Below are 26,741 nucleotides of genomic sequence, written 5' to 3' on the forward strand. Positions count from 1 at the left end.
TAGAGCCTTCCGATTTTACCATTCCTCCGAAACATGGTCTTCAGATGGTCCAATTCTTGTTGGAGACTGTCGCTGTCGGAGATGGTGAGAGCTCTGTGTACAAGAGTTTTGAGCATGCCATTTTTTGTGCTGGGTGGTGACAGCTATCCGCACGTAGGTACAAATCGATGTGCGTCTTCTTCCTATACATGCTGTGGCCCAAAGTGCCGTCAGCTCATCTTCTAATCAAAACATCTAGGGAAGGGAGCATCCCATCCGTTTCGATCTCCGTGGTGAACTTAATATTCTAGTGTCTGGAGTTGACATGTGTGAGGAAGTCTGCCAATTTATCTCTTTCATGTGGCCAGATAACGAAGTTATCATTCACATATCTAAAGAAACAGATGGGTTTGAGATGTGCTGATTCAAGAGCTTCCTCCTCGAAATGTTCCATGTTCATATTTGTGACAACGGGTGAGAGTGGACTCCCCATGGCTACTCCTTCTGTCTGCTGGTAGTATTCACCGTCAGCGCATGTCTGAAAAGGTTGGTGGTCTCTTCGTCAAATTTCTTGGGTGAACATCCTGGTACGAGTGTGCATAGGACACACTATTGTGGCACGTTTTCACTTTCTACATACCACCCTCACTTCCCGAGTTCGAAAAATGTAATGGAATAATTTATTAATGCTGAGTGTTGATGAGTGTTACATCAGCAACATTTAAAAAATGTTCAAAGAAAAGGTAATTTTTGTGTAAGAAGCTCATTACTTCAGGATATGGTGTTCATAAAGAGCATAGTTAAAGATATAAAACAGCAAAATTTGTAAAATGCAAAGAGTGTAAAGCATTCAGTCAAAAATGTGTCTGCAGAATGTTTCTTCAATTTCAGATGACATACCTGTTGACAAATTTGCAATCCTGATTTGTGCAAGAATTCATTGGCTAAATTTACTTCTGTAATCATGGAGAAGAGTTGTCTTTGCATTATCGTAGCTAATCTTGTGGTATGATACTTCTGTGAAGTTCTAACGCATCCTGGTAGCTAAACTCTTGGTAGCGTTGGTAAAGTAACAACTACCAAAAATATCATTTGGTGCCATTAGGGGGAAAAAAAATTCAGTCACGTACAACAAAGATAAGTTATGGGAAATTCAGGATTGCAACCCGTAGTAATCTGAATCTTGAACAATTCTTTTCAGTCCTTTCAGCAGATAAAATTGTCACACTGTCCAGTCTGAGTACTTCTCACTTACTTAAAAGGACATAACAAATGACATGGCCTTTCCCTTCATTGTATTTTTGTTAATAGCCTTGAGGTTTTAGTGATAAGGTAAGTGGTTTTCAACTAATGTTTGTTTTGGTATCAGCTGTTATTCTTAATTCTGAATAGTATTCATTGGTTTATTCAAATTATTTTGGTTTTTAGTGCGTGAATTGTCAGAAGAAGAGAAGCAAATGATAATACTTTCAGAAGACTTCCAAAGATTTTTTGATCGTTCTGCTCGTATAATGGAAAGAGCATTGTGTGAATCTGTAGACATATATACAGATTACACAGGTGTCACAGATAATGAAGAAGGAACGTAAGTATTCAGTAAAACTAATTTTAAATTTTACATGTTTTATGAAGAATGTGCATTTTCGGCTGTAACTCTATGTATGGCATTCTCATTAAATGATCATTTTGTAGAAAGATAATAAAACATGTAATTTAAAAGGTAGTGTAGTATGCAGACATCAAATTTTAGGTATTAACATGAATTTTTGAAATGTTTTCATGTTTCTTGCACATTACTGTAGACAAAGTGAGAAAAAGTACATTTTTAACTCTCTTCGAGACAAATGAGTGTCTACAGGAAACTTGCAACTGAAGCTCAGCTACAATGAACCATTCCTATCATTAGCCTTGTGATACAGAATACAAGTGACTTGTACACTTTGTATCGTCTGCTGCACATCTTGCTTACAAATATTGATGTGCAGCTGAGAATGGATCAATGAGACCTTAATCTTAATCTCAAAAGCAGCTACAGGGAAAAAATGAAGGATGAAAGGTATAGTTTGAAGAAATAATGAAAAAAGTGCCAAAGTGGGACAGATGCTCACAAGGAGAGGGAAATGTTGCAAAATGTAATGAGAACATGGTAGAAAATAAGAATATTTGAAAGAATGGAAATGGACATGTATAAGAAAACCTTTTGAAATTAAGATTTTGTGAATGGCAAAAGTCATATACATACTGGGAAATTCTCTTATCTCTGAAATTTCTAGTTGTTAAAGAACAACCTAGGTAACTGGGATGGTGAAACAAATGTCCAGATCCTTTCTGTTGTATACCAAAGGGTACTCAACAGCAAATTGTTGCATAGAAAACTCAATGGCCATACATTCTTACTGAAATGGTACTGGTGACCATGGATTTTCTACTTTTCATTATTTCAGTTAACAATTTCTGAGACTATTGAATTTCTTGCTTTGTAACCTTTTGCATTGCCTGTGATTATTATTGCATTGTTGGTACCATTTGAGATATTCGGCTGATTATGAAGGCAAAATCAAACATGAAAAGAATATGTTGCAACTCCATACTTTCTCTATGTGGTGGGTAGCAGACATGCTAAATGAAAACACAGCTAAAAATTTAATCTTTCAGACAAAAAATCCTCCTTCCAAATGGAAAATGGTCACACTTTCATACAAGTACAACTTGCACACATATAGCCACTGTCTCTGGCTGTTGTGGTGCTTGGAGACAGTGGCCGTGTGTGTGTGTGTGTGTGTGTGTGTGTTCTGTTTTCAAAGAACATTTTTTTTCTGAAAGCTTAAATATGTAGGAGTCTTTACATTGTGGCTTTCTATGATTCAGTGCTTCCTCTTATGTGGTGAGTAGCAGTCTGTCCTTTTCATAATATTGTTGATTATGAAGGCATTCTTTTGTAGTGTTGTTTTTAAAAATGTTCTATATGTATATTCACCTACAAAGCAGCAATCCTCATTTACAGGGATGAAAAATCTAACGCAAGGCTCTCCCTTAATCGCTGGTTCTACGATGAGCGTTGGTCTCGTAACAGATGTGTGACTTCAATGGACTGGTCCCCACAATTTCCAGAACTTCTTGTTGCAAGCTACCACAATAATGAAGATTCACCCAATGACCCAGATGGTGTATGCCTCATATGGAATACAAAATTCAAGAAAAGAACTCCTGAATACATATTCCACTGTCAGTCTCCAGTGATGTCATCTATTTTTGCAAGGTAATTTTAACTTGACCAACAAGTACCATTTTAGATGTTCTTAAAAAAAAAGTACAATAGAAATATAAAAATGTAACTGACAGTTGAGTTCCTTGTGAGAAGTATCAAACAACAGTTGATATATATAAGTGTTGTAGATTTTCTCTGGGTGCAGTACACATAAATTATCAACTTTCATCTCATTAAAATATGTTAATAGTTTTCATTCATTTAATTGACAAGTTGACATTGGCACTGTTTCACAACTGCTGGTAAAAAATCATATTGTTGCATAAATGTCAATGTATAGTTGCAGTTTCCATAAAACAAATTCTCAAGAATTTGTGATATGGAGGGAAGTGTCATCTAATCAATGTTGTTAAAAACCTCGTGTGTTTGGATCATAATGTGAAAATTGCCATCCGTTTATTAGAATATATGAACAAGTTTCAACATTCTTGCATCAGATGTTTTAACCCACACACCATACATTTCTACTACTTTGTGGTTTGTATTTCTCCCTGTGCCCTGTTTACTAAAATTCCATAAGAGATGGATAAATTGCTAACTTGAGCTTCTTTGAGCATTTGGAAGGGAGAAAGGGTATTAATTAACGTCCTGGGATAATGCGATGCATATAGCTAAACCTGCAGTCTGTCAACATAGTGGGGAATATGCTCACTTCTACACATGCTATGAATACCTCTGAAATAATTAATATAATAGAGGGAAACATTCCACGTGGGAAAAATATATCTAAAAACAAAGATGATGTGACTTACCAAACGAAAGCGCTGGCAGGTCGATAGACACACAAACAAACACAGACATACACACAAAATTCAAGCTTTCGCAACAAACTGTTGCCTCATCAGGAAAGAGGGAAGGAGAGGGAAAGACGAAAGGATGTGGGTTTTAAGGGAGAGGGTAAGGAGTCATTCCAATCCTGGGAGCGGAAAGACTTACCTTAGGGGGAAAAAAGGACGGGTATACACTCGCGCGCGCACACACACACACACACACACACACACACACACACACACACACACACACACACACACACACACACACATATACAGACACAAGCAGACATATTTAAAGACAAATATGTCTGCTTGTGTCTGTATCTGTGTGGATGGATATGTGTGTGTGTTCGCGAGTGTATACCCGTCCTTTCTTCCCCCTAAGGTAAGTCTTTCCACTCCCGGGATTGGAATGACTCCTTACCCTCTCCCTTAAAACCCACATCCTTTCGTCATTCCCTCTCCTTCCCTCTTTCCTGATGAGGCAACAGTTTGTTGCGAAAGCTTGAATTTTGTGTGTGTGTTTGTGTTTGTTTGTGTGTCTATCGACCTGCCAGCACTTTCGTTTGCTAAGTCACATCATCTCTGAAATAATTAATGTTTATTGGTGTAAAAGGGATGGACTAACGAAAAAACTAAAAGTAATTGCGATTTGTGATTTTCTGCCCATGTTTGTGAATCATTATTTAAACTCTGAGTAAATACAAATTTTTAAATGCTACTGGTTGCATACCTCTTTATTGCACATTTGTTTACCTTCCCTACTTCTCTCGTGGATACAGTGCTCATGTTACTTTAGAGACACAGGTACATTGCTACTTTAATCTACTTGTAACCCAATATTTACAATTAAAGTGATGAAACAATGTTTGATGCCAGATTCCATCCAAATCTCATTCTTGGGGGCACCTACTCTGGACAGATTGTGCTATGGGATAATCGTGTTCAGAAGAGGACACCAATTCAACGAACCCCATTGTCATCAGCAGCTCATACAGTGAGTTAGATTTTAAGTCATACCATTCTCAAACAATATTATCCTGTGTTGTAGAAGCCTAATAAAAATGGTGTACAGCTTATTGAATTATTCTGTATTTAATCTAAAATGCTGCAAACTCATTAAAACTGGCAAATACATAGGTCATTATTGTATTTTTTTCTAGCATCCTGTGTATTGTTTGAGTGTAGTAGGCACTCAGAATGCCCACAATCTCATCAGTGTGTCTACTGATGGAAGATTATGTTCTTGGAGTCTTGACATGCTGTCGAAGCCACAAGAAACACTGGAACTGCATCATAAGCAAGGAAAACCAGTTGCAGCTACTTGCCTTGCATTCCCACATGGTGATGTCAACAACTTTGTTGTTGGCAGTGAAGAAGGAGCAGTATATTCAGGTGAATTCCATTAATGTTATATTTACTAATATGTTCAGATAATTAATGTTGGATTTAATTGAAAGAGTAATGGTTTGATAATTTCTCAGCTGTGTTGCTAGATGTATCAGACAAATTACTTTTGTCAGGCATTAAAATATGAGCTAAACACATACTTTCCCTCAAATAAATTGTTTACATATGTTCCTTGTTCAGAGGAGAGGAAGGTACAGATGGGTGACAAGACTAGAATAGCTAGCAGCATGAGATGGGAACTGTCTCTGCAACATGTCCTTTATTCACATAACCCCCGTGGCCTCAACTCTCACTATTTCCATTACTCCACCTGCCTCTGTCCCCTTCCCTGCTCCCACTATAGCCTTCTGACCCCCAGACTCACCTCTGCTTCCCTTCCCCCTCCCCCCACCACCCACCATCATGTCTCCTGATGCTGCACTTCTTTGCCCTCATCCTGTCCTCACCAAGTTCCTGCATGTTCCAACAGGCATTACAGTGTCTTCCCCACATATAGTGCTATTTGTCCCCCTCCCTGTCCACACTTTTTCTGTATCTCTACTATCCACATCAGCAGAAATTGCTGCTCGCCCCAGTGGGCCACAGCACCTGAAGATGACAGTGGCATGTATGCATTAGTTCTGCACATATGAACCTGTGGTTGTACGTTTCTTCATCTGATGAATGACTGCCATCAAATGCCTCCTCCATGTAGGGATTAGCACACTCTATTTTACAGTTCACGTGAAAAAGGAGAACTACAGACAAAGAAATGGTCCATTCAGACACATGAAAATCTATGCTGCAATCTTTTACATGGAGAGAATACGACAGAACAAATGCACCATCGACATTTTAGCTGCTAAGACACACTTTAAGTGTTTCAAAAAAGTTTCTTACTAATGAAGGACTGCTAAAAGCAGTAGCTTGTACAGCCCTTTCTGCCTTGTGCACAAATCAGCAGAAGCAACCATGACAAAAGGCTACAATGCTGTGAAGAGTAAAATCCAGAGTACGCATACAGGAAATTGAAGTACCTAAACAATACCTAAAAGTAACATAATATTAATTTTTTGAGTAATTTCCAGTTCATATTGACAGTCTCACTGTCCAGGTGTGATTCGTAGAAAGATAATGGTAGAAGGAAAAAAAATAGTATCCCATAACAGTCAGTTCCCTTCAGTTGGGATGAATTTCTTGCAATGGAATATGTCGTATTCATATATCCTTTTATAGCAGTTCTTGGAACACACTACTTATGATAATTTTTGAGGGTTGTATAATTTGCTAACAACTAAACAGTTCCTTTTCTATTCACTACAGTTGTCACAAAAAGATATCGTGTCTGTTGAATGACGAAAACAAATGTTTTTCTTACACCATGCACGCTTGAGGAAAGTTAATGCATTCAGGCACTTCACAGTAATTATTAGTTTTATTTAGATATAATGAATGAAATAAGAAATGATCCTGGTCATTGTTCTACATATTGTCCCGCATACCAAGCATACTTGATCATTCATAAAACATAGTGATAATAAATGATAATGTAAAAATGACTGAATTTTAGGAATGCTGCTCCATTGATAAACCTTATATGTCAAAGAGCTGTTGCAAATTATATTGCCTGACAATTTCCTCATAATTGCATCCACTGTGCGGAACAGTTCTTCAACAAGAGATTGAATCACATTACGTGTTGCAGGTGGAATCTGCATTATTTCAGCAGCCTTTCCATCGCCCTCCTCAAAAACAGATTGTTGTTATTTCCAAACCATAAGTACAGCAAAAGTAAAGAATTGTTTTCTGCAATTAGTCAGTTACGATTTTTTTTTTTTTTTTTTTTTTTTGAACCAAGCAGTCCTTTTACAATTTTGTGTCCTAATTTGCCCTGAAGGTCCTAAAGAAGGTATAAAGATTGGGATACACTAATCCATTCATACTTGGCACTGGTGTTACTGAATGAAAATGTGTCACAGCGTTTATAGAGGGCACAACTAACTGCTTTTTTCCCCCCTGAAAGATAAAGTACAGTTTGCATGCAGATCTTTCATGAAATCCCCCTGCAGGTTCATCATGGTTTAGAATAGGTTCGAGGTATTCCTGCCTGTCGTAAGACTACAAGGAGTCTCACATGTTTCGGCCTTTATGTGATGGTCCCCTGTTGGGTTTAACCTCCATCTTTCTCAATATTCCGAAGAAGGAACCAATTGGGATAGGGCGCCTTACGTGGTGCATAGTGTCCATCGTGCATTGAGATCTTTAACGCACTTTCTCATCGTCGCATTGCAGTCTTGCTCATTCTCCATCTCTAGGGTGAGGACCCGTTCCTGGGTGCGTTTTCCACCATGCACTATGCATTGTCTCTTTCTGCACCGACGATGACCTGGACATCTTAGCACCTCATATCCAGCACGGTAGCCAGTCTTTTGTGGTGGGGCCGCCATGTACCCTGTTGGTTGTAACCTCCTGACAACACAGGGATCGCTCTGCTGACGCCTGCGCCGTTAACTCCCCACATATGCCATGGAGTAGATGCCCGTCTCCCTGGGGCATTGGGACTCCCGACGATTGCCAGCCTGACAGGTGGCCCTTGCTGAGGCTGGGTGGCACCCATGGGGAGGGCCCCCTGGTTGGAGTGGATGGCATCAGGGCGGATGACATGGCATGATACATAGTACGTCATCTCTTGCTGGTGGTCTAACTCCAATGCTAAGAAATATGACCCCAAATCATTCCCCTCCCTGGCCACACATTGGAGGAACGTGAGGCTAAGAATGGCAGTAAAGCTTATTCGCCCCGATACCTCGTATGTACAAGAGTTGGTGGAGAATCTTTTATATCTATGAAGCCTCAGTTTTTTGTGGACCATTAGGAGGACAAGATAGGGGAGGTGAAGGGCTTGTCCAAAATGCGCTTTGGGTCAGTCTTGATAAAAACAGCATCGTCTGCCCAGTCATGGGCTTTACTTGCTTGTGCCAAGTTGGGGCATGTTTCTGTTACCATCACACCCCATAAGACCTAAAATATGGTCCAGGGTATTATATTCAATGAGAATCTTCTTTTGCAGTCTGATGATGAGCTGCACACCAGTTTAGAGTGACGAGGTGTTCATTTCGTCCGGCATGTCCATCGGGGTCCGAGGGATAAATCAGGTTGCCACCGGTGCCTTCATCTTGGCCTTTGAGGGTGACACATTGCCCAAGAAGGTCAAGGTGATGGTCTACCGCTGTGACGTCAAGCCATATATCCCTCCCCCCATGCGGTGCTTTAAGTGCTGGAAGTTCGACCATATGTCTTCCCACTATTATTCCAGTGTCATGGGTCGAGATTGCGGACGTCCTTCACATCCCAATATCCCATGTGTCCCGCCTTCCATCTGTGTCAACTGCGGAGAGCATCATTCCCCTTGCTCACCAGACTGCAGGATTTTACAGAAAGAGAGGAAAATCATGGAATATAAGACTCTGGACCGACTGACCTGCACAGAGGTTAAGAGGAAATTTGAGCGCCTACATCCTGTGGCTATGACCTCCTCTTACGCTGCCGCTACGGGAACAGTTGTCGCCCATCACTTCCTTACATTCGTGTCGCCTCTCAGAACCAGAAGACTACACCTACCCCGTTGATGGTGGGGGGCACTTCCCTCCCTGTAGCTTCCGCACGACCTACTTCGGAGCAACACACGACTCCCGCCCTCCCCCCCCCCCCCCCCTCAACCAATCATCGGGGATATCAGTCTCCTCCTCCTCTTGCTAGGAGGGGTTCCCTTGGGTCACTCCCTTCCCAGGTTCCTTCTAGTGGGAAAGACGACACCCGCCAGTGGCCGAAGAGCTCAAAAGCAGCTGGTCGTAGGGCTTCACGCTCATCCTCAATCCCACAGACTGAATCAGTGATGCCCTCCCAGCAAGGGAAACCCAAGGAACGTCAAGAGAAATCCAAAACAAAGGTCCCCAACACCAAGGGAATTGCGGTGGCACCCACACCACCGCTACCTTCAAGCTCTGTGTCTGTGGATGAGGTGGAGATTCTGGCATCTGCTGAGGACCTAGATCTAGCCGGACCCTGAGACAAAATGGATACAGACTGTTCAGGCAAAAACGTCGGTGACAGCAGGAGACTCTGAGGCATAAACTGCCTCACTGAATGTTCCATGCCTTCTTAGTCTCGTGATGACATCATCCTCCAGTGGAATCACAGTGGTTTTTTCCACCGCCTGGCTGAGCTAAGGCAACTGGTTAAGCTTTACACCTGCTTTCTGCATTTCCTAGCAATGCGGACCCCTACCCTTCGCAGCTATAAGGGATACTACAGAAACTGTAGTGACTATAATCAAGTGTCAGGTGGAGTTTGCGTGTATGTCCTAAACTCAGTCTGTAGTGAAACTGTGCACCTTCAAACCCCTCTTGAAGCTGTGGTTGTCAGAATAAGGACAACACAGGAAATAACTGTCTGCAATGTATATCTTCCTCCAGATGGTGCAGTATCCCTGAATGTATTAACTGCACTGATTGATCAACTCCCTAAACCTTTCCTACTTTTGGGAGATTTTAATACCCATAACCCCTTGTAGGATGGTACAGTGCTTATTCGCTGAGGCAGAGATGTCGAAACTGTACTGTCTCAGTTCAACCTCTGCCTCTTAAATACTGAAGCCACCACACTTTCTAGTGTGGCTCATGATAGATACTCGGCCATTGATTTACCAATTTGCAGCCCAGGAACTCCCATATATCCACTGGAGAGCACATGATGACCTGTGTGGTTTTGACCACTTCCCCATCTTCCTGTCGCTGCCCTGGCATCGGGGCCACAGACACCTGCCCAAATGGGCTTTAAACAAGGTGGACTGGGAAACTTTCACCACTGCTGTCGCTGTTGAATCTCTCCCATATGATAACATCAATGTGATGGTTGAACAAGTGACTACAACAATCGTTTCTGTGGCAGAAAACACAATCCCTCTCTCTTTAGGGCGCCCCAAAGAAAGGCAGTCCCTCGGTTGCCAGAAGTTGCTGAAGCAGTTAAGGAGCGTCTGTGAGCTCTACAGTGGCAGAAGCGGCACCCTTTCCTAGAGCACCTCATAGCATTTAATCGGCTCTGTGCCCGCGTTCACCAGCTTATCAAACAATGGAAGCAGGAGAGTTGGGAGAGAGATGTCTCAACCATTGGGTGCCACACATCACCTTCCCAAGCCTGGGGAAAGATCAAACATGTTTTCAGGTCCCAGATCCCAACTAGTGTTCCCAGTGTTAACATAAATGGCATGTTACGTAACGATGCAAACGTGATTGCCGAGCACTTTGCTGAGAACTATGACTATGCTCAAGCCTCTGCGTCAGAGAATTACCCCTCAGCCTTTTGCACTCTCAAACACCAGCTGGAAGGGAAAGTACTCTCGTTCACTACACTCCACAGTGAATCCTATAATGCCCCATTTACCGAGTAGAAGCTGCTCAGTGCCCTTGCACATTGCCCCGACACTACTCCTGGGCCATATTGAATCGACAGTCAGATTAAACGTCTCTCGTCTGACTACAAGCGACATCTTCTCGTCATCTTCAACATGATCTGGTGAGATGGCGTCTCCATCGCAATGGCGGGAGAACACCCTCATTCTGGTGCTCAAACCCAGTAAAAACCCACTTGATGTAGATAGCTATCGGTCCATCAGCCTCACCAACGTTCTTTGTAAGCTGTTGGAATGTATGGTGTGTCGGCGGTTGGGTTGGGTCCTGGAGTCATGTGGCTACTGGCTCCATGTCAGGGCAGCTTCCACCAGGGTCGCTCTACCACTGATGATCGTGTGTCCCTCGAGTCTGCCATCTGAAAAATCCTTTTCCAGATGCTAACACGTGGTTGCCGTCTTTCCTGATTTATGAAAAGCAATATGACACCACCTGGCAACATCATATCCTTGCCACATTATACGAGTTGGGTCTCTGGGGCCCGCTCCCAATTTTTATTAAAAATTTCCTGTTGCTTCATACTTCCCATGTCCAAGTCAGTGCTTCCCATAGTTCCCCCACATCTAGGAGAATGGACTCCAGCACGGCTCTGTGTTGAGTGTGTGTCTATTCTTAGTGGCCATTAATGGTCTATCAGCAGCTGTAGGGCCGTCCGTCTCACCTTCTCTGTATGTAGAAAACTTCTGCATTTCATAATGCTCCACCAGTACTGGTGTTGCTGAGTGGCTCCTGCAGGGAGCCATCCACAAGGCGCAGTCATGGGCATGGTCTCTAGCCCACGGTTTCCAGTTTGCGGCCGCAAAGTTGTGCGTTATGCACTTCTGTTGGTGTCATACCGTTCATCCGGAGCCAGAACTTCACCTTAATAATGATCCTCTCACTGTAGTGGAGACATATCGATTCTTATGACTGGTTTTCGATAACCGATTGACTTGGCGTCCTCACCTTCGTGAGCTTAAGCGGACGTGCCCTCCGCTCCCTGAGCAACACCAGCTGGGATACAGATCACTCTATGCTGCTGCAGCTCTACAGAACCCTTGTTCAATCCACCTTGACTATGGGAGTCTGGTTTATGGTTCGGCAGCACCTTCAGCATTGCATTTACTTGACCCAGTGCACCTCTGTGGCATTCGCCTTGCGACAGGAGCTTTTAGGAAGAGTGTGGTGACCAGCGTCCTTGTGGAGGCTGGAGTCCCTCCATAGCAGGTTAGCCATGCGCAACTGCTGGCCAGTTATGTTGCACACGTTCGGAGTTCTCCTGCACATCCGAATCACCGTCTCCTTTTCCCACCCACGGCGGTTCGTCTCCCACAATGGTGGCCCAGGTCAGGCCTTCCAGTTGCAGTTTGTGTCCGACCACTTCTTTCTGAACTGGAGTCCTTGCCTTAACACCTATACTTGAGATCCATTCACGTACACTTCCATGGTGTACACCTAGGCCACGGTTTCGCCTGGAGCTTTCACATAGCCCTAAGGACTCAGTTAATCCCGCGGCTCTCCGCTGCCACTTCCTCTCAATTCTTGACATGTACTGAGGCCACGAAGTGGTTTACAGTGATGGATCAATGGCTGATGCTCACCTCAGCTTTGCGGATGTCCATGAAGGACATACTAAACAGCATTCTTTGCCTGATGGCTGCAGTGTTTCCACTTCTGAGCGCTGGTGGCTAAATCTCGTGCTCTTGAGCACTTCCATTCATGCCCTGGGGAGTCGTTTCTTCTGTGTACTGACTCCTTGAGCAGCCTACAAGCTATCGACCAGTGCTACCCTTGTCTTACTTTGGTGGCGACCATCAAGGAGTCCATCTATGCCCTGGAATAGTCCAGTCGTTCAGTGGTGTTTGTCTTGACCCCAGGTCATGTTGGAATCCCAGGCCACAAACATGCCGACAAGCTGGCCTAACAGGCTACGTGGAAACTACTTATGGAGATTGGCTTCTCGCAACTGACCTGCATTCAGTACTACGCCACAAGGTTTTGCGGCTTTGGGAGACAAAATTGTATAACCTCAGCATGCACAACTAAGTGTGTGTCATTAAGGAGACTACAATTGTGTGGCAGTCCTCCATGCTGGCCTCTCGCAGGACTGTGTGGTTCTCTGCCGGCTCTGCATTGGCCGTGCTTGGGTGACACGTGGCTACCCCTGCACCATGATAGCCCACCTCAGTGTTGGTGTGGCACCCGGTTAACAGTGGCCCACATCTTGGTGAGCTGTCTTTCTTTGGCTGCCCTGTGATGGACTCTTCAGTTACCAGACTTGTTGCCATTAATTTTAGCTGACAACGCCTCATTGGCTAATTTTTTTTATGTGTTATATGTGACGATGGGTTTTATTATTCTATATAAGTTTTAGTACATGTCCTTTGTCCCTTTGTGTTCTCCACTCTAATACTTTTAGGGTTGATGTTTTTGCTCTCTTGTTTTTATCCCATGTACATGTTTCTTGCTTCTCTCTGTGGTTTTCTTTTCCTGTTTTGTCCATGGTAGTGTTGGTTGTCCTTCAATCATTCTTCTGGTTCCTTCTTTCTCCTGTTATTGTGCTGTACATCTCCTTTCTTTTCCTTGTGTAATTATTTTACAAGGAACAAGGGGCCAATGACCTCCCAGTTTGGTTCGTCCCTCCCCCATCCTTTTAAACCATCCCCACCCCCTTTCACGAAACCCAATTGATCAGCGTTATACACAGTAGTTGCAGAGATAACAGTAAGCTTCACCTTCACATCATTTGTGAATTTCTCTTTAGTATTGCTTGTTAATGGTTCTCCTCTACATGTTTATTTGAACATGTAATTTTGCAACTTCCTGTACTATATCATTTTTGAACTCTGTTTAACCAGTAATTCTCCACTGATAATGGTGTGTAGTATCTGACAAGTTCCACCCCCCCCCCCCACCACCACCACCCCCACCCCCACCCCCCCCCCCTCTCTCTCTCTCTCTCTCTCTCTCTCTCTCTCTCTCTCTCTCTCTCTCGAACAAACACACAGATTTTCATTCACGAATTTATTTTGGTGACTAATTCTTACGTCATGTAATTCTTTCTTCCATTTATACACTCCATGCTAAGACTTTATGAAATGAAGCTAGCTTTGCAAACTGCTTAACTTTAAACATTTTCTCTCTCCTTTGTTCAATCAAAAATTTGAGTTTTTGTTGTCACTGAAAGCTATTACAGTACAAGTTTTCTTTGGGCTAGTAAGGTATCCTTGTTTTGGAACCTTGATGGCAAAATTATGATTGTTTGAACCACAATTCATGGAATTACCGGAACTGTTTCCTATTTTGTCCAATGTTTCCACACTTTTAACGAAATGTCAACATTGTTAGACTGACTGTCCAAGAAGTTCAGTAGGAAATAATACCTATGTAGGTTTTCAGGAGGGATAGGTGAGTTCAATTGTGTACCACATTATCACATTTCATCTTTGCAAAATTGAATACGTTAATTTGATTGCACATTTCTTAAAACTCGGGAACTTGCACAGATACAGATGCTGATAGCAGACACACATAAAGAAAGCACAGTGTATATCAATTGAATTTTATATCCACTGTTAACACTTATCAATAGCCGCGCGGGATTAGCCGTGCGGTCTGAGGCGCTGCAGGCGCTGCAGTCGCGGACTGTGCGGCTGGTCCCGGCGGAGGTTTGAGTCCTCCCTCGGGCATGGGTGTGTGTGTTTGTCCTTAGGATAATTTAGGTTAAGTAGTGTGTAAAGCCGTCGGCACACGGACCGTGCTGTCGAACGCTAACGTTGAGCGTGCCAAGTTCAACTTGCTGCTGAACGCTCAGGAACGATGCTACTTGTGCATACGGTACGTGGGCCCCAACGTCGTATACGCGATCGCAACGCGCTCCAGCGGCAGTTGAGGGATGTTTCTAGTTCGTAAATCACACTGTTTACTCAACGGACGCGCGTAAAATTCCCACGTTAGCTCTATTAAAGCGCACATTTCCTCCATCGCCCACGAAAAGTAAATTACCATGTCCAATCAATAAGGACACAGACTTGTCAAAGTTCCATTACAAACAGTGCAGTACAAATTTGGAATACTTCTCCACATAAGATAAACATTATTTCATCATTCCCACATTTTAGTAAAACCCCAAGGTCAGCCCTACTTGATCACTACCCAGTAGCAGAATCTTTGCGACATGTGAATTACGAAGCGTAAAAGAAAAAGGAACAAAGCTGTCCTGTATATTAAGCCAATCGAACAAAATCACCCCTCAAAAAAGGTGAATTTATATTTACGTAACATCAAATTATAGCATTTACTTATATTAAACTAATAATGGAGTATCGGAACCTAATAAAAACGCGAATGTTACGAAAAAAAATTGAGAGTGTTATGACGCGAACCACCGTCCCACCTAAAACTCATTGTTCTAAGATGCTACTCATTACGCTAATCCTACCACACAATCCTTGTGTGTAATTATATCGTATTAACCGTGCTATAAACTTTAATCGAACATTATTATGTTACTAATTGAAATTTAATTGTAACAAATTGTACCAAGGATAATACGTTTTGGGTGGATCTTCAGTGTGTTGCTGTCTTCAAATAGCCTTTTCTCATAATACGCAAGTTACAATAATTCTTTTGTAACGAATATGATGTTCCTCATTATTTTATTGGAACAAATCACACAACTAACAACGGATTTTCCAGTGATTCTCAATTTGCTGGTGCTCAGAAACGGCAAATATACATACGGGCCTGAAATGAATGCCAATATGGCGCCTCACAACTCTGTACTGAAGGGTGACGGCGTGCGTGTGACGTAGATGGCGTTGTGCCATCTCATTGGTTAACGCTCAGACGCACGCTCAGAACATCTGACATGCCAGATATTGCTCTGCACGTTCGGAAAGACTCCCGAACGTGCTATTCCATGCTATGACGTCAGAAACTCGGCACGCTCAACGCTCAACGTTCAGATGCACGGTCCGTGTGCCGACGGCTTAAGCTTAGGGACTGATGACCTTAGCAGTTAAGTCCCATAAGATTTAAAAAAAAAAAAAAAAAAAAATCTTATCAATACTGCAAAAGCATATGGTATCTTGTTGACTGTGGGTAGTAAGTGAATTACAGATATGAGTGACCAGTACTCACAATTGCGTTAGAGAATCTGAATTTTGCTACTATATCTGTTCATCGATTCTCTGTCAAACAAGGATATGCTCCGGCCATTTTGTACTTGGGCAGTCTGCTAGAATGCTGGTAGTGGTGCACAGTACTCCAACCATGTAGTGGGCTAAAAATTTGACATGTTTGAATATTAGAAAATCTTATAATGCATCTTAGCAGCTAAAATTTTGCAAGTGCTTATCTTTAGGTGTATTGTTCCCAAGTAAAAAGTTTCAGGGCATGTTTCGACATGTGTGATTGGACCATTTGATTGTAAGATTAATAAGGAAAAAGCGTTAAAGGGTCCAAACTCTGCCTTATGACCCACAACTCAGATGATAGCTTAACAGGCTTACAGTTGATTCACAACATACAGTTTGTTTTAATCTCACAGAAACACATTACACGATTTTTCTGAAGAAGAAAAAGCCAAGGTAATCTTTAGTTAGCATTAATACATCATGCAAGAAGAGAAACGTTACCAGATTGTACTTGCCAAAGTGAGTTCATTCCCATAACAAAATGGAATTAAAGTTTTATGAATTTCTCTCATGTATATGTTCATGCAGCTGGCAACCGTTGCAAACTACGATCAGAAGATGGTCGTTATCCACCGACATCAATAGTCTGATGACAATATGTGACCATTGACTGGAATTAAAGAATGAGATTGAATTTTTATGGTTTAATAAGTAAAATAAGGTAAAGGTGCCAGTCACCTATATTGGACCGATGTAAGGTGCATGTAAAGACATTACAGAAAACAGTATTCACACTGGCTTTTGAGCTCTGTATAGTTATGTGTGTAAATGTTCATGACTACCTGCCATATTCACTGTATTTCGTAAATAGGCTATCGTAATTAACAATTTTGTTCCACAATGTTTTAGTTCAGTTACTGTTTAATGCTAATGTTCTTTACATGTAATTATAATTTGACTTTGAAAGATATTTTACATACATCACTAAAACATTGCATTTTTAAAACTGTCTTCATATTTGCTAATGGAAAAAGACTGCTGAATAAACTGTGGTTGTAATTTTGTATCTTCTGTCTTATATTTATGTCCATGAAAGTTGTATCTTTATCACTGAAAAGGTAATTTACTAAAAATACATATTGGGATACTATTTGCTGAATAGCAAATAATGTAGTACTGTGTTCATATGAGAAAAAACTAGGTGGGGGGGGAGCATGACGTGCTTGCTATCGTTTGACTGTAATGTAGTATGACATGAGACTGTAACTAAGGAGCGATGAATTTAAAAAAAAATTCTTTTCAGCATGTCGGCATGGCAGTAAGGCTGGAGTTACAGAGTCCTATGAGGGTCATCAAGGGCCTGTTACGGGAATCTCTACTCATTCAGTGCAAGGAGGCATAGACTTCTCACATCTATTCCTGACCTCATCTTTTGACTGGACTGTCAAGTTATGGAGCCAGCAGGCAACAGAAGGGAAGGAAGGAAAGGACAGGAGACCATTGTACTCTTTTGAAGACAATGGTGATTATGTGTACGATGTTGCGTGGTCACCTATCCATCCAGCATTGTTTGCTACTGCTGATGGTACTGGTCGGCTGGATCTTTGGAATCTCAATCAGGACACAGAGGTAACTTCAGTGCTTTCAGCTCTGAAAACAGTAAACTGTTAATACATCTTGCTGTTTGATACAGATCTACTGAGCTTAAAGGCTGTGTAATGATCCCACTAACAATGACCATTCTCTTATGTAAGAAGAAACTCATAATGGAATAAAAATATCCCTATGTTTGAGGCCACGAAAGCTAGAAACATTTTGATGTGGAGATTGATTCAGGATGATGGTTTCAGTTTCATACTTTTATGTATCATGAGCTGGACATGAAAGGGGGCTGACGTAATCTAAATTTTGATACACTGATATGGCAGTCTATGATATTCCATTGTCTCTGTTTGGTTTCGTGACTTGCATCTTGGTGATAACTGAACTAATTCCACACCTGACAGTGTGTCTCTCATGTTACTAAGTTCCTTTCAGTTGATACATATTTTTAGTTCATCCAGTACTGATTGTAGAGGGAACGTAAACAGCTACTTTGCAATTCACCCCTCCCCCCACCCACCCACCCAATCCATTCATTTACTGAGAAGTCATCAACAACAACAGTCAATGAGGAAGATGCTGTTCTCTACTCCGCTAAAACTGTTTGTGTATTAAAATGAAGTCTGTAAACTTTCTTCAGTGATATTGGGAAAACATTCATTTCCATACTGTCCTTTTTATTCTCAATTCATCATCATCATCAGCCAATTCAATCATTAGATGATTTGGCTCTTCGAGTCGTGGATTCAGGTAGGCTTTCAGAAGTCTTCTCAATTAATGCAGGGTATTTTGCAGTTTCCGGATGCAGACATTGTATCCAGTGTGAACATTTGTATCTGTTAATTTTCCCACCTTTTTGCTAAAATTTTGTGTGGCAGAGAAACAACATAGTAAGTGGTGAAATTATATACTTCTCAACTACGGAATCGAAAGCTTGAAACATTCCTTTGTTTCTTCTCTGACTCAGGAAAGGAATCACTAACATAGTAGGAAAATGATTACCTTTTTCTTTGTATTGACCAGACATATAACTACTGTTCATTCCAAACAAGCATTGTACATATGTGACTTAGTGTCCGGAGACAATTAATGTGTGTGTAAGGTGGTAACCTATTTGTAGGTCGGGGTGAGGAAAGTGGAAACATGTAAGCAATACTCTGGAATTGGAGATCAGAAATGGAGTGAGTATAAATCTAATGGTGTGGGTTACATACATTAAAAATCAAAGCATGGCTGTTACCTCAGTGCTATAACAACTTCCTTTCTGCCATAGTTCTGCAAGTATGACAAGTCTAAGAACAGTAACACTGCAGTTTCTATATACTAGTCAAGTTGTTCTCTCTTACTAAAGTGTGCAAGAGTGTAAGGTTAATCATGAATTTCTATGATCAGTTGTTGGGGTCAGATGGCCTTTAATGATACTGAATAACTTTATTCACTGTAACCTTTCAGTGATTGTATTGGTATATAATAATCAAATGCCCTGTGATTGCATATGTAGCAGCAGTGATGCGAATCCTGGGTTATATTTGCAAATTTGTGTACTTGCTCTCCATTCTACACTAGTATAGCCTTCGTGTTTCCAAAAATGGATGCAGATGAGTTTCCAGTCAATAGGCAGGAACAGAGACTTGACACTTCAGACGTGAGAGCTGAGTCACAGAGCCTAAGGGCATGATGACTTCAGAGATGTCATAGGACCTGTTGGCAAGTTTAAAGTGAGTTAATAGAGCTCACTTCTGATCACTACTCTGGAACACATGGAGAAATTTCAAACAAAATTGGTATGAATGTAATTTGTCTCAAAAATAAGGAATCAGGAAAAGAACATATTATTCTGTAAGATAGCATTCCACATTCTAGATACCTTAAGTGGGTAGGTAGGTGCATTGGAGAGTTGTGAAAAAGGAGCAACATAGTTGAAGTTAGATATAGTGGGAATTAATGAAGATCGTTTGAAGTTATAGTAGGGATTAGTGAACTCGGGTGGCTGGAAGAAAAGGAATGAATGGTGAGATACGGTCAAGGGTCAGGTCAATACAGGGTTACCAAAACAAAATCAAATAGGCATAATACAGGAGTAGATCTAATAATGAAAAAGTGAATGGGCCTGTGAGAAAACTTCTATGAATAGTGTAGTGCACAAATCTTAGTATTGAAGGTAGAGGAAGCCAACTGTGCAGATGATGAGGATATTGAAAGAATGTATGACAAGATAAAAGGAACTCATAAAGTATTAAAGAGAGATGAAAATTTAGTTTTCATTGCGGCTAGAATTCAACAGTAGGGAAAGAACAAAAAGGAAAAATAGTAGGACATCATGCACAGGGAAGAGAAATGAAAGAAGCAGGCACCAGGGGCCGAACCGCACAATAACCCTGAAAGAGTGGTTCGGTGTGGGGCGGCAGAGGGGTGAAGTGGACTGCAGTAGTCGTCATGGGGTTGTGGACCACTGCGGCTGCGGCAGGAATGGAGCCTCTCCATTGTTCCTAGGCCCCCGGTTAACATACAATACAATACAGTATGTATGTAGTACAGGGAGGCAGTATAGAAGTTCGTAGCTGTCCTCATTTACGTGTATTGAGTTATAATTTAGAAGATAATATAAGAAGGTGAGTTGATCTCACTTCTTGATTATGTGGAAGAGTGAATGATAACGAGAAGGTAATTGTCAACACGTTTATCTGCAGTTTGTAAGGAGGCAAAGTCTGAGCCAAGGCATACGGATTCAGGTTACAGACCGGCGGGACCCTGATTAATAATATGTAAAGGCAACCAAATATTAAGTAAACAACATTCATTATATGTAAAATTAGTGTTCAGCCCAAGCCAACCTGATACACTTCAATGGGAATGCTGAAAGATGGAAAGAAAATGTAGAGGGTCTGTATGAGCAAAACAAATGGGAAGACAATATCATAGAAAGAAAAAAGGAAGTAAATGAATATCAGATGGGAGGTAAGATACTGCAAGAATAATTTACATGTGTCAAAAATGTAATTATTCCTGTATCTAAAAGAGAGATGCTAACAATGTTAATATTATTAAATCATCAGTTTAATAAGTCACAGCTGTGAAATTCTAAGAAGAATTAAGTACAGAAGAATGGAAAAACTTGTAGAAGTTATCTTGGGTTCTAGAGATGAGAGGAGTGCACTAGGCCATCCTGACCCTACAACTTATCTGAGAACTGGCGTGTTCACCAATCTCTGAGTATGAACTCACTCACAATCACGCCACAGCAGTGAGGGACCTACCAGCTCACAGCAACTAAACGGTGGGGAGGGAGGGGGGCTGGAAGCGTGGGAAGAATCAGAAGGACGTAGGCAGCTGTTGTCAGTGAGTCTATTCTGTGTTAATTCTTCATAGATGTATCACTTCATGCAGGCTTTTAAGACTATTGCATTGATTATAAATGATGATGAATTGAAATGTACATTTCTTTCAATTGATGACGTGAGGAATGTGGTGCAGCTAAGTATGAAGCGTGACATTTCTTACAATCAATGCAGACTTAAGTCAGTTTTGTTTTTAGATAAAGTTTAGATAGCCATTACTTGTATTTTGTGACTCTTTTAATCACACATTAAAAATTGAAATACTGTACAACTTGTACTGGAACCAGAGTGGAGTGGCAGGAATCAGTGGCCATGCAAGGGAAGCATTAGTTAAGAAGGTAGTGAGACAGTATTGTAGCCTCCCCATTTTTATTCAGTCTGTACATTATGCAAACAGTAGAGGAAATCAAAGAGAAATTTGGAAAGGGAACTAAAGAAGAAGAAATAAAAACATTATTTACACCATTTCTTTTAATGTAATATTGTCTACATGGCCTATTTGTGCAATTCTGTACATACACTCTGTATTTCATTTTTTTTTATTTTTAGTAAAAATTCTGCAGTTTGCCTTTGACAATGTAATTCTATCAGAAGTGGTAAAGGACTTGCAAGAACAGTTGAACTGAATGGATTGTCTGTTGAAAAAGAGGTTATAAAATGGATGTCAGTGTAAAACAAGGTTAACTGAATGTAGCTGAATCAAATCAGGTGATGCAGTAGAATTAGATTATTAAATGACAATCCAAACGTAGATGGGTTTTCCTGTTTGGGCAGCAAACCAACTGATAGTGTTCAAAGTAGATACAATATAAAATACAAACTGGCAATAACAAGAAAAGTGTTTCTGAAAATAAGAAATTTAACATGAATTCTTTTATGAAGGTAATTGTGTGGAATGCAGCTATGTACCGAAGTGAAATGTGTACAGTAAGTAGTTCAGACAGGAAGAGATTAGAAACTTCTGAAATGTGGTGCTACAGAAGAATTCTGAAGGTTAGATGCATAGACTTGATGAAATAACTGATGACAAGATGTTAAATGAAATTGAGAACAAAGAAATTTTTTGCTCAATCTCAGTAAAAGAAGATACCACTTGGTAGTACACATCCTGATGCATCAAGGAATTGTCAGTTTGATAATGGAATGAAGTATGGTGTCTAAAGAGTGTTGAGGGAAGCCAAAGCTTGACTGCACAATGCAGGTTCAGATGGATGTGGATTTTAGAAGTAATGCAGGGAAGAAGAGGCTTTCACAAGATACGGTAGTGTGAAGAGCTTACATCACACCAGTTTTCGGACCGAAGATGATGCAGCTATACTACCACCACCACCACTGTGTACAACAAAGTTGTAAATATCAGACCTCAATTCTTCTTTATCGTGTGCTGAACCAATCACTGTTCTTTTGCTTTTTATTCTTTTCATGGCATGAGAAATATCCTTGCTATAATGAATAATACCACACCCCATTAAACAAGTAAATCTGTGCAGATTTCTTTGTGGGATGATGGTGAAGCAATATCATGTCAAATAATATTAGTGCTGTGTAAATTCATTCATTCCGATTGCAAAAGTGCAGATGCCTTGGAATTTTGTTTCAAGAGATTTTATTCAAAGACAGGCCACATAATGCCACCCCCTGTTATTCATTTTCTGAAGACTGGTCGTAAGTTTTGAACTCTTCTGGCTATATCACATGACCACCAATGGTGTGTTGCTCCTTGCCAGAATGTTGGAAAAGTCTATTTTATTTTGTAGTATCAACAATACAAGGAAAAGATAGATCACTACTTACCTTAAAGGTGGTATGTTATGTTGCATACAGGCACAACAAAAATACACTTCCACATCAGCTTTTGGCCAAGGCCTTCATCAGAAAAGGAAACACGCACACATTCATTCACATTAGCAAGTGCACCTCACACATGCACAACCACCATCTCTGGCAGCTCAGACCACCATGCCATTCTGACCCAAGCTGCCGCCAGAGATGGCGGTTGTGTGAGCGTGATGTGTACTTGCTTGTGTGAATGAGTTTGTTTGTGTGTGTGTGGGTGTGGGGGGGGGGGGGGGGGGTGCGTGCGTTTCCTTTTCTGATTAAGGCTTTGGTCAAAAGCTAATGTGTAAGTGTCTTTCTGTTGTGCCTCTCTGCAACGTAACATATCAACTTTACAGGAAGTAGCAATCTGTTGATATTCCAACATGGAGTTCCCATTGTTAAATTTTACTTTCATTCTGTATTTGAATGTTATGTTTTGTTAGTAACTTACACACTGTAGGGCTTGCAGCATAATATATGTCAGAGTATGAATTTTATATTAAAACTGATGACAGTTAGCTGCTGAAGGGTTTATTGATTCTGTGCTGGAGGCCTATTTTGGCATTAGTGGCCTTGTGTAGTACAACTTACCATTAATATGAGCGGTACTGATACTTCCTACTTCATGGTAGGTTAGAAGATGTTTGACAGTTTTACTTAATGTCTTGTACAATAAAGCTGGTGGATCCTTTCCATCTGTTGTGTTCTTCTTCCCCTCCCCCAATATCTTCAGTATGATCTTGTATATAGTGTGTGCACAATACCTAACGTCATTATTTGTTACATTATTTTGTTTACTTATAACCCATTAACGTGGCTTTTTACCAGGAAACTGTGCTAATTACAAAATAACACTAATTTAAAACTTTGTTACCATTGTTCATTTGTAAACACTAATCTAAAACTGTGTTACCATTGATAATGTTGGAAGCTGAAGAAGTGAATTAAAATTTGTGCTGCGGCTGAGACTCGAACCCGGATCTTCTTGCTTACTAGGCAGATATGGTGACCAATACACCACCATAGCATTATGGTCAACATAGCTGCACGAACTACCCAAGTCAAATACCCTCCCTAACACAAACTTCAATTCACATCTCCCCTTATATTGTCACTATTACCAGGGCTCTCCAACACGGAATAGCACCCCAGCATTGGACGTAATGGGGAAGTGCTGTACTACATGTGATCGTATAGATCTTAAATTAAATTTTACCTGCCAGCCGCTGTGGCCGAGCAGTTCTAGGCACTTCAGTCTGGAAGCGCGTGACCGCTATGATCGCAGGTTCGAATCCTGCCTCCGGCATGGATGTTTGTGATGTCCTTAGATTAGTTAGGTTTAAGTAGTTCTAAGTTGTAGGGGACTGATGACCTCATATGTTAAGTCCCATAGTGCTCAGATCCATTTGAGCCATTTTTAAAATTTTCCCTGAGACATTTAAGTCTCTAATTTATCTATGATAACATTCATTTGTAAAGACATACTTGATCACTAACTTTCTGATGAAGTAGATAAACCATAGCAGTTATACAGCTAATATTAGCAAGATTTGTGCTCATTTGGTTTCACAGTAATTAATGTCCTTAGTTAACACATTGTTACTGGAATAGAATTCAACATTTACGCGAATCAAACAACATAATTTAATAGAGATTATTGTTTTATCTAAAAGTCCTTGATGAGAGAAATCTTACTGTACTATTAATGTACTCAGAAACATAAATTACCACTTTTACATCTATATCTACATCTATACTCTGCAAACCACTATAAGGTGCATGGCAGAGGGTACCGTATTTACTCGAATCTAAGCTGCACTTTTTTTCCGGTTTTTGTAATCCAAAACACCACCTGCGGCTTAGAATCGAGTGCAAAGCAAGGAAGTTCTGAAAAATGTTGATAGGTGCCGCCACAACTAACTTCTGCCGTCGAATATATGTAGTGCTACACAATGTGGGCACAAAGATAAATACTGGCGCCAAAACCTCTGCATCAGTAAATAAATTTAAAAAAAAGGTAGATGACGAGCTTTTTTTTTCTCCGCCCCGCGTTTCGACCACTGCATTTTCATACATTATCCAACGAAGTAAATACAAATTCCGTATTGTTCATCTTCGAATGTAGCTGAATTTCAATGTACTACGAAAATCCGACTGGCAAGACTGTTAGGGATGTTTGTCAATATGGCCAACTCTACGTTCAGAGTTTTTTCCTACCTGTGAGAAGAGATGGTTGCTAATAGGAACCTGATGAAACATGAATCACATGCAGTATTCTCTTCACCATAAGAATAATACGAATATAAACATTTTGCCATGTATTCTTTCGTGTTTGCTGCTATCTCATTTAAATCCTGTCTGCGTAATAAACTACGAAACCAGAGTGAAACAACAGCAAACGCGGAAGAATATACGTATCGTGTCATGTTTATATTCGTATTATTCTTATGCCTAATAGTGATACAGTCAGAAATGAAGCACGGCAACTGACTAGATTTTAAATGTAAGATGACTAATTTCTGTGCAGAATTTGATGTACTAAAGAAGCGGCCGCAAAGATTTTCAAACGGAGGAAAATTTTCACAAAACTCTCGTTCAGAACATGTTCTATCATATACATGTTCTATCATACGCATTTGTTTCTTGTTGATCATTATCAAAGAAAGCAGCAGTGTAAGTAACAACAAATAGCAGTCTCTTGCCATTGTTTCGCTAATGAGACGATTCCTCTTTTTTTTTTTTTTTTTTAGCGGTGGTAGTGCGCACAAAAGCAAGTCATGCCACGAGCGGTGACAGGCCGTAAACACGCACTATCAAAATGCGACAAACAATGCATTACACAGTACAGTAATGCATTTTCAGCTTAGAGTGACGTAAACACCTATAACAAAGAAAACGGCACTTATCAGACCAAAGCAAAATAAGCAATCGATTCAAACCAGACGAAGCACGTGAAAAAGGAAGGGTACCCGTATAAATACGGACGGAGCGCCTGACGCATAGCAATGGCTACCTGGTAAAGCTTAACTGCTAAGCTTACGACTCGAACCAAACTACTGTAGCTGTATCGTCTTTCATTCGACCTAAATTGTGTCTAATATTACAATGGACCAACTTTGTTTCGATTTGGAGGTGCGGCCTTAAACTTTTCTCTCCCCTTGAATTTCGAGTCTCAAATTTCAGGTGCGGCTTAGATTCGGGAAATTGTTTTTTTTCCTTTATTTCGAGTCTCATTTTTCAGGTGCGGCTTAGATTCGAGTGCGGCTTAGATTCGAGTAAATACGGTATGTTCCATTGTACCAGTTGCGTGTTCCATTCATGTACGAAGTGCAGGAAGAATGATTGTTTGAATGCCCCTGTGTGTGTGTGTGTGTGTGTGTGTGTGTGTGTGTGTGTGCACACCTGCAGTAATTATTCTAATCTTATCCTCGTGATCCCTGTGTGAGCAATATGTAGGAGCTGTTGTATATCCCTAAAGTAATCATTTAAAGCCTGTTGAAGCATTGTTAATAGACCTTCTTGGCATAGTTTATGTATGTCTTCAAGATCTGCCATTTCAATCCCTTCAGTAGAGACACATCCTCACCATCTTTAACCGCATTTGGAGCGAAGGCGTGTTCCCGTCGCAGTGGCGAGAGGGTCTTATTGTCCCCATCTTGAAACCCGGTGCGGACCCACTGGCGGTGGACAGCTATCGTCCCATTACCCTCACCAACATTTTGTGCAAATTGCTCGTACGTATGGTGGGGCGGCATTTGTGTTGGGTCCTTGAGTCGCGCGGTCTCCTCGCTCCATCCCAGGGTGGCTTCCGTTGGGGCCGGTCTGCAGCGGACAACTTGGTGCGGCTGGAATCTGCTATCCGTACGGCCTTTGCCCGACGTCAGCATCTCGTTGCTGTCTTTTTTGATCTGCGGAAGGCGTATGACACCACATGGAGGCATCACATCCTTGCTATGTTGCACGAGTGGGGTCTTCGTGGTCAGCTCCCG

General features: G+C 41.1%; 1 protein-coding gene across 15 annotated transcripts in view; it reads left to right on the top strand.

Moving 5' to 3' along the window:
* The window catches only part of LOC126199076 (cytoplasmic dynein 1 intermediate chain), a 204,990-nt gene that overhangs the window by 154,205 nt on the left and 24,044 nt on the right, over nt 1–26,741 (top strand). For all 15 annotated transcript variants that reach the window (XM_049935797.1, XM_049935799.1, XM_049935802.1 and 12 more), the window contains 5 exons: nt 1,408–1,564; nt 2,984–3,238; nt 4,900–5,017; nt 5,184–5,415; nt 17,298–17,623. In XM_049935797.1, the coding sequence (XP_049791754.1) occupies nt 1,408–1,564; nt 2,984–3,238; nt 4,900–5,017; nt 5,184–5,415; nt 17,298–17,623 (1,088 nt within the window). The remainder of the gene's footprint in view (nt 1–1,407; nt 1,565–2,983; nt 3,239–4,899; nt 5,018–5,183; nt 5,416–17,297; nt 17,624–26,741) is intronic.

This window comes from Schistocerca nitens, chromosome 8, assembly GCF_023898315.1.
Source record: "Schistocerca nitens isolate TAMUIC-IGC-003100 chromosome 8, iqSchNite1.1, whole genome shotgun sequence".
NCBI lineage: Eukaryota > Metazoa > Arthropoda > Insecta > Orthoptera > Acrididae > Schistocerca > Schistocerca nitens.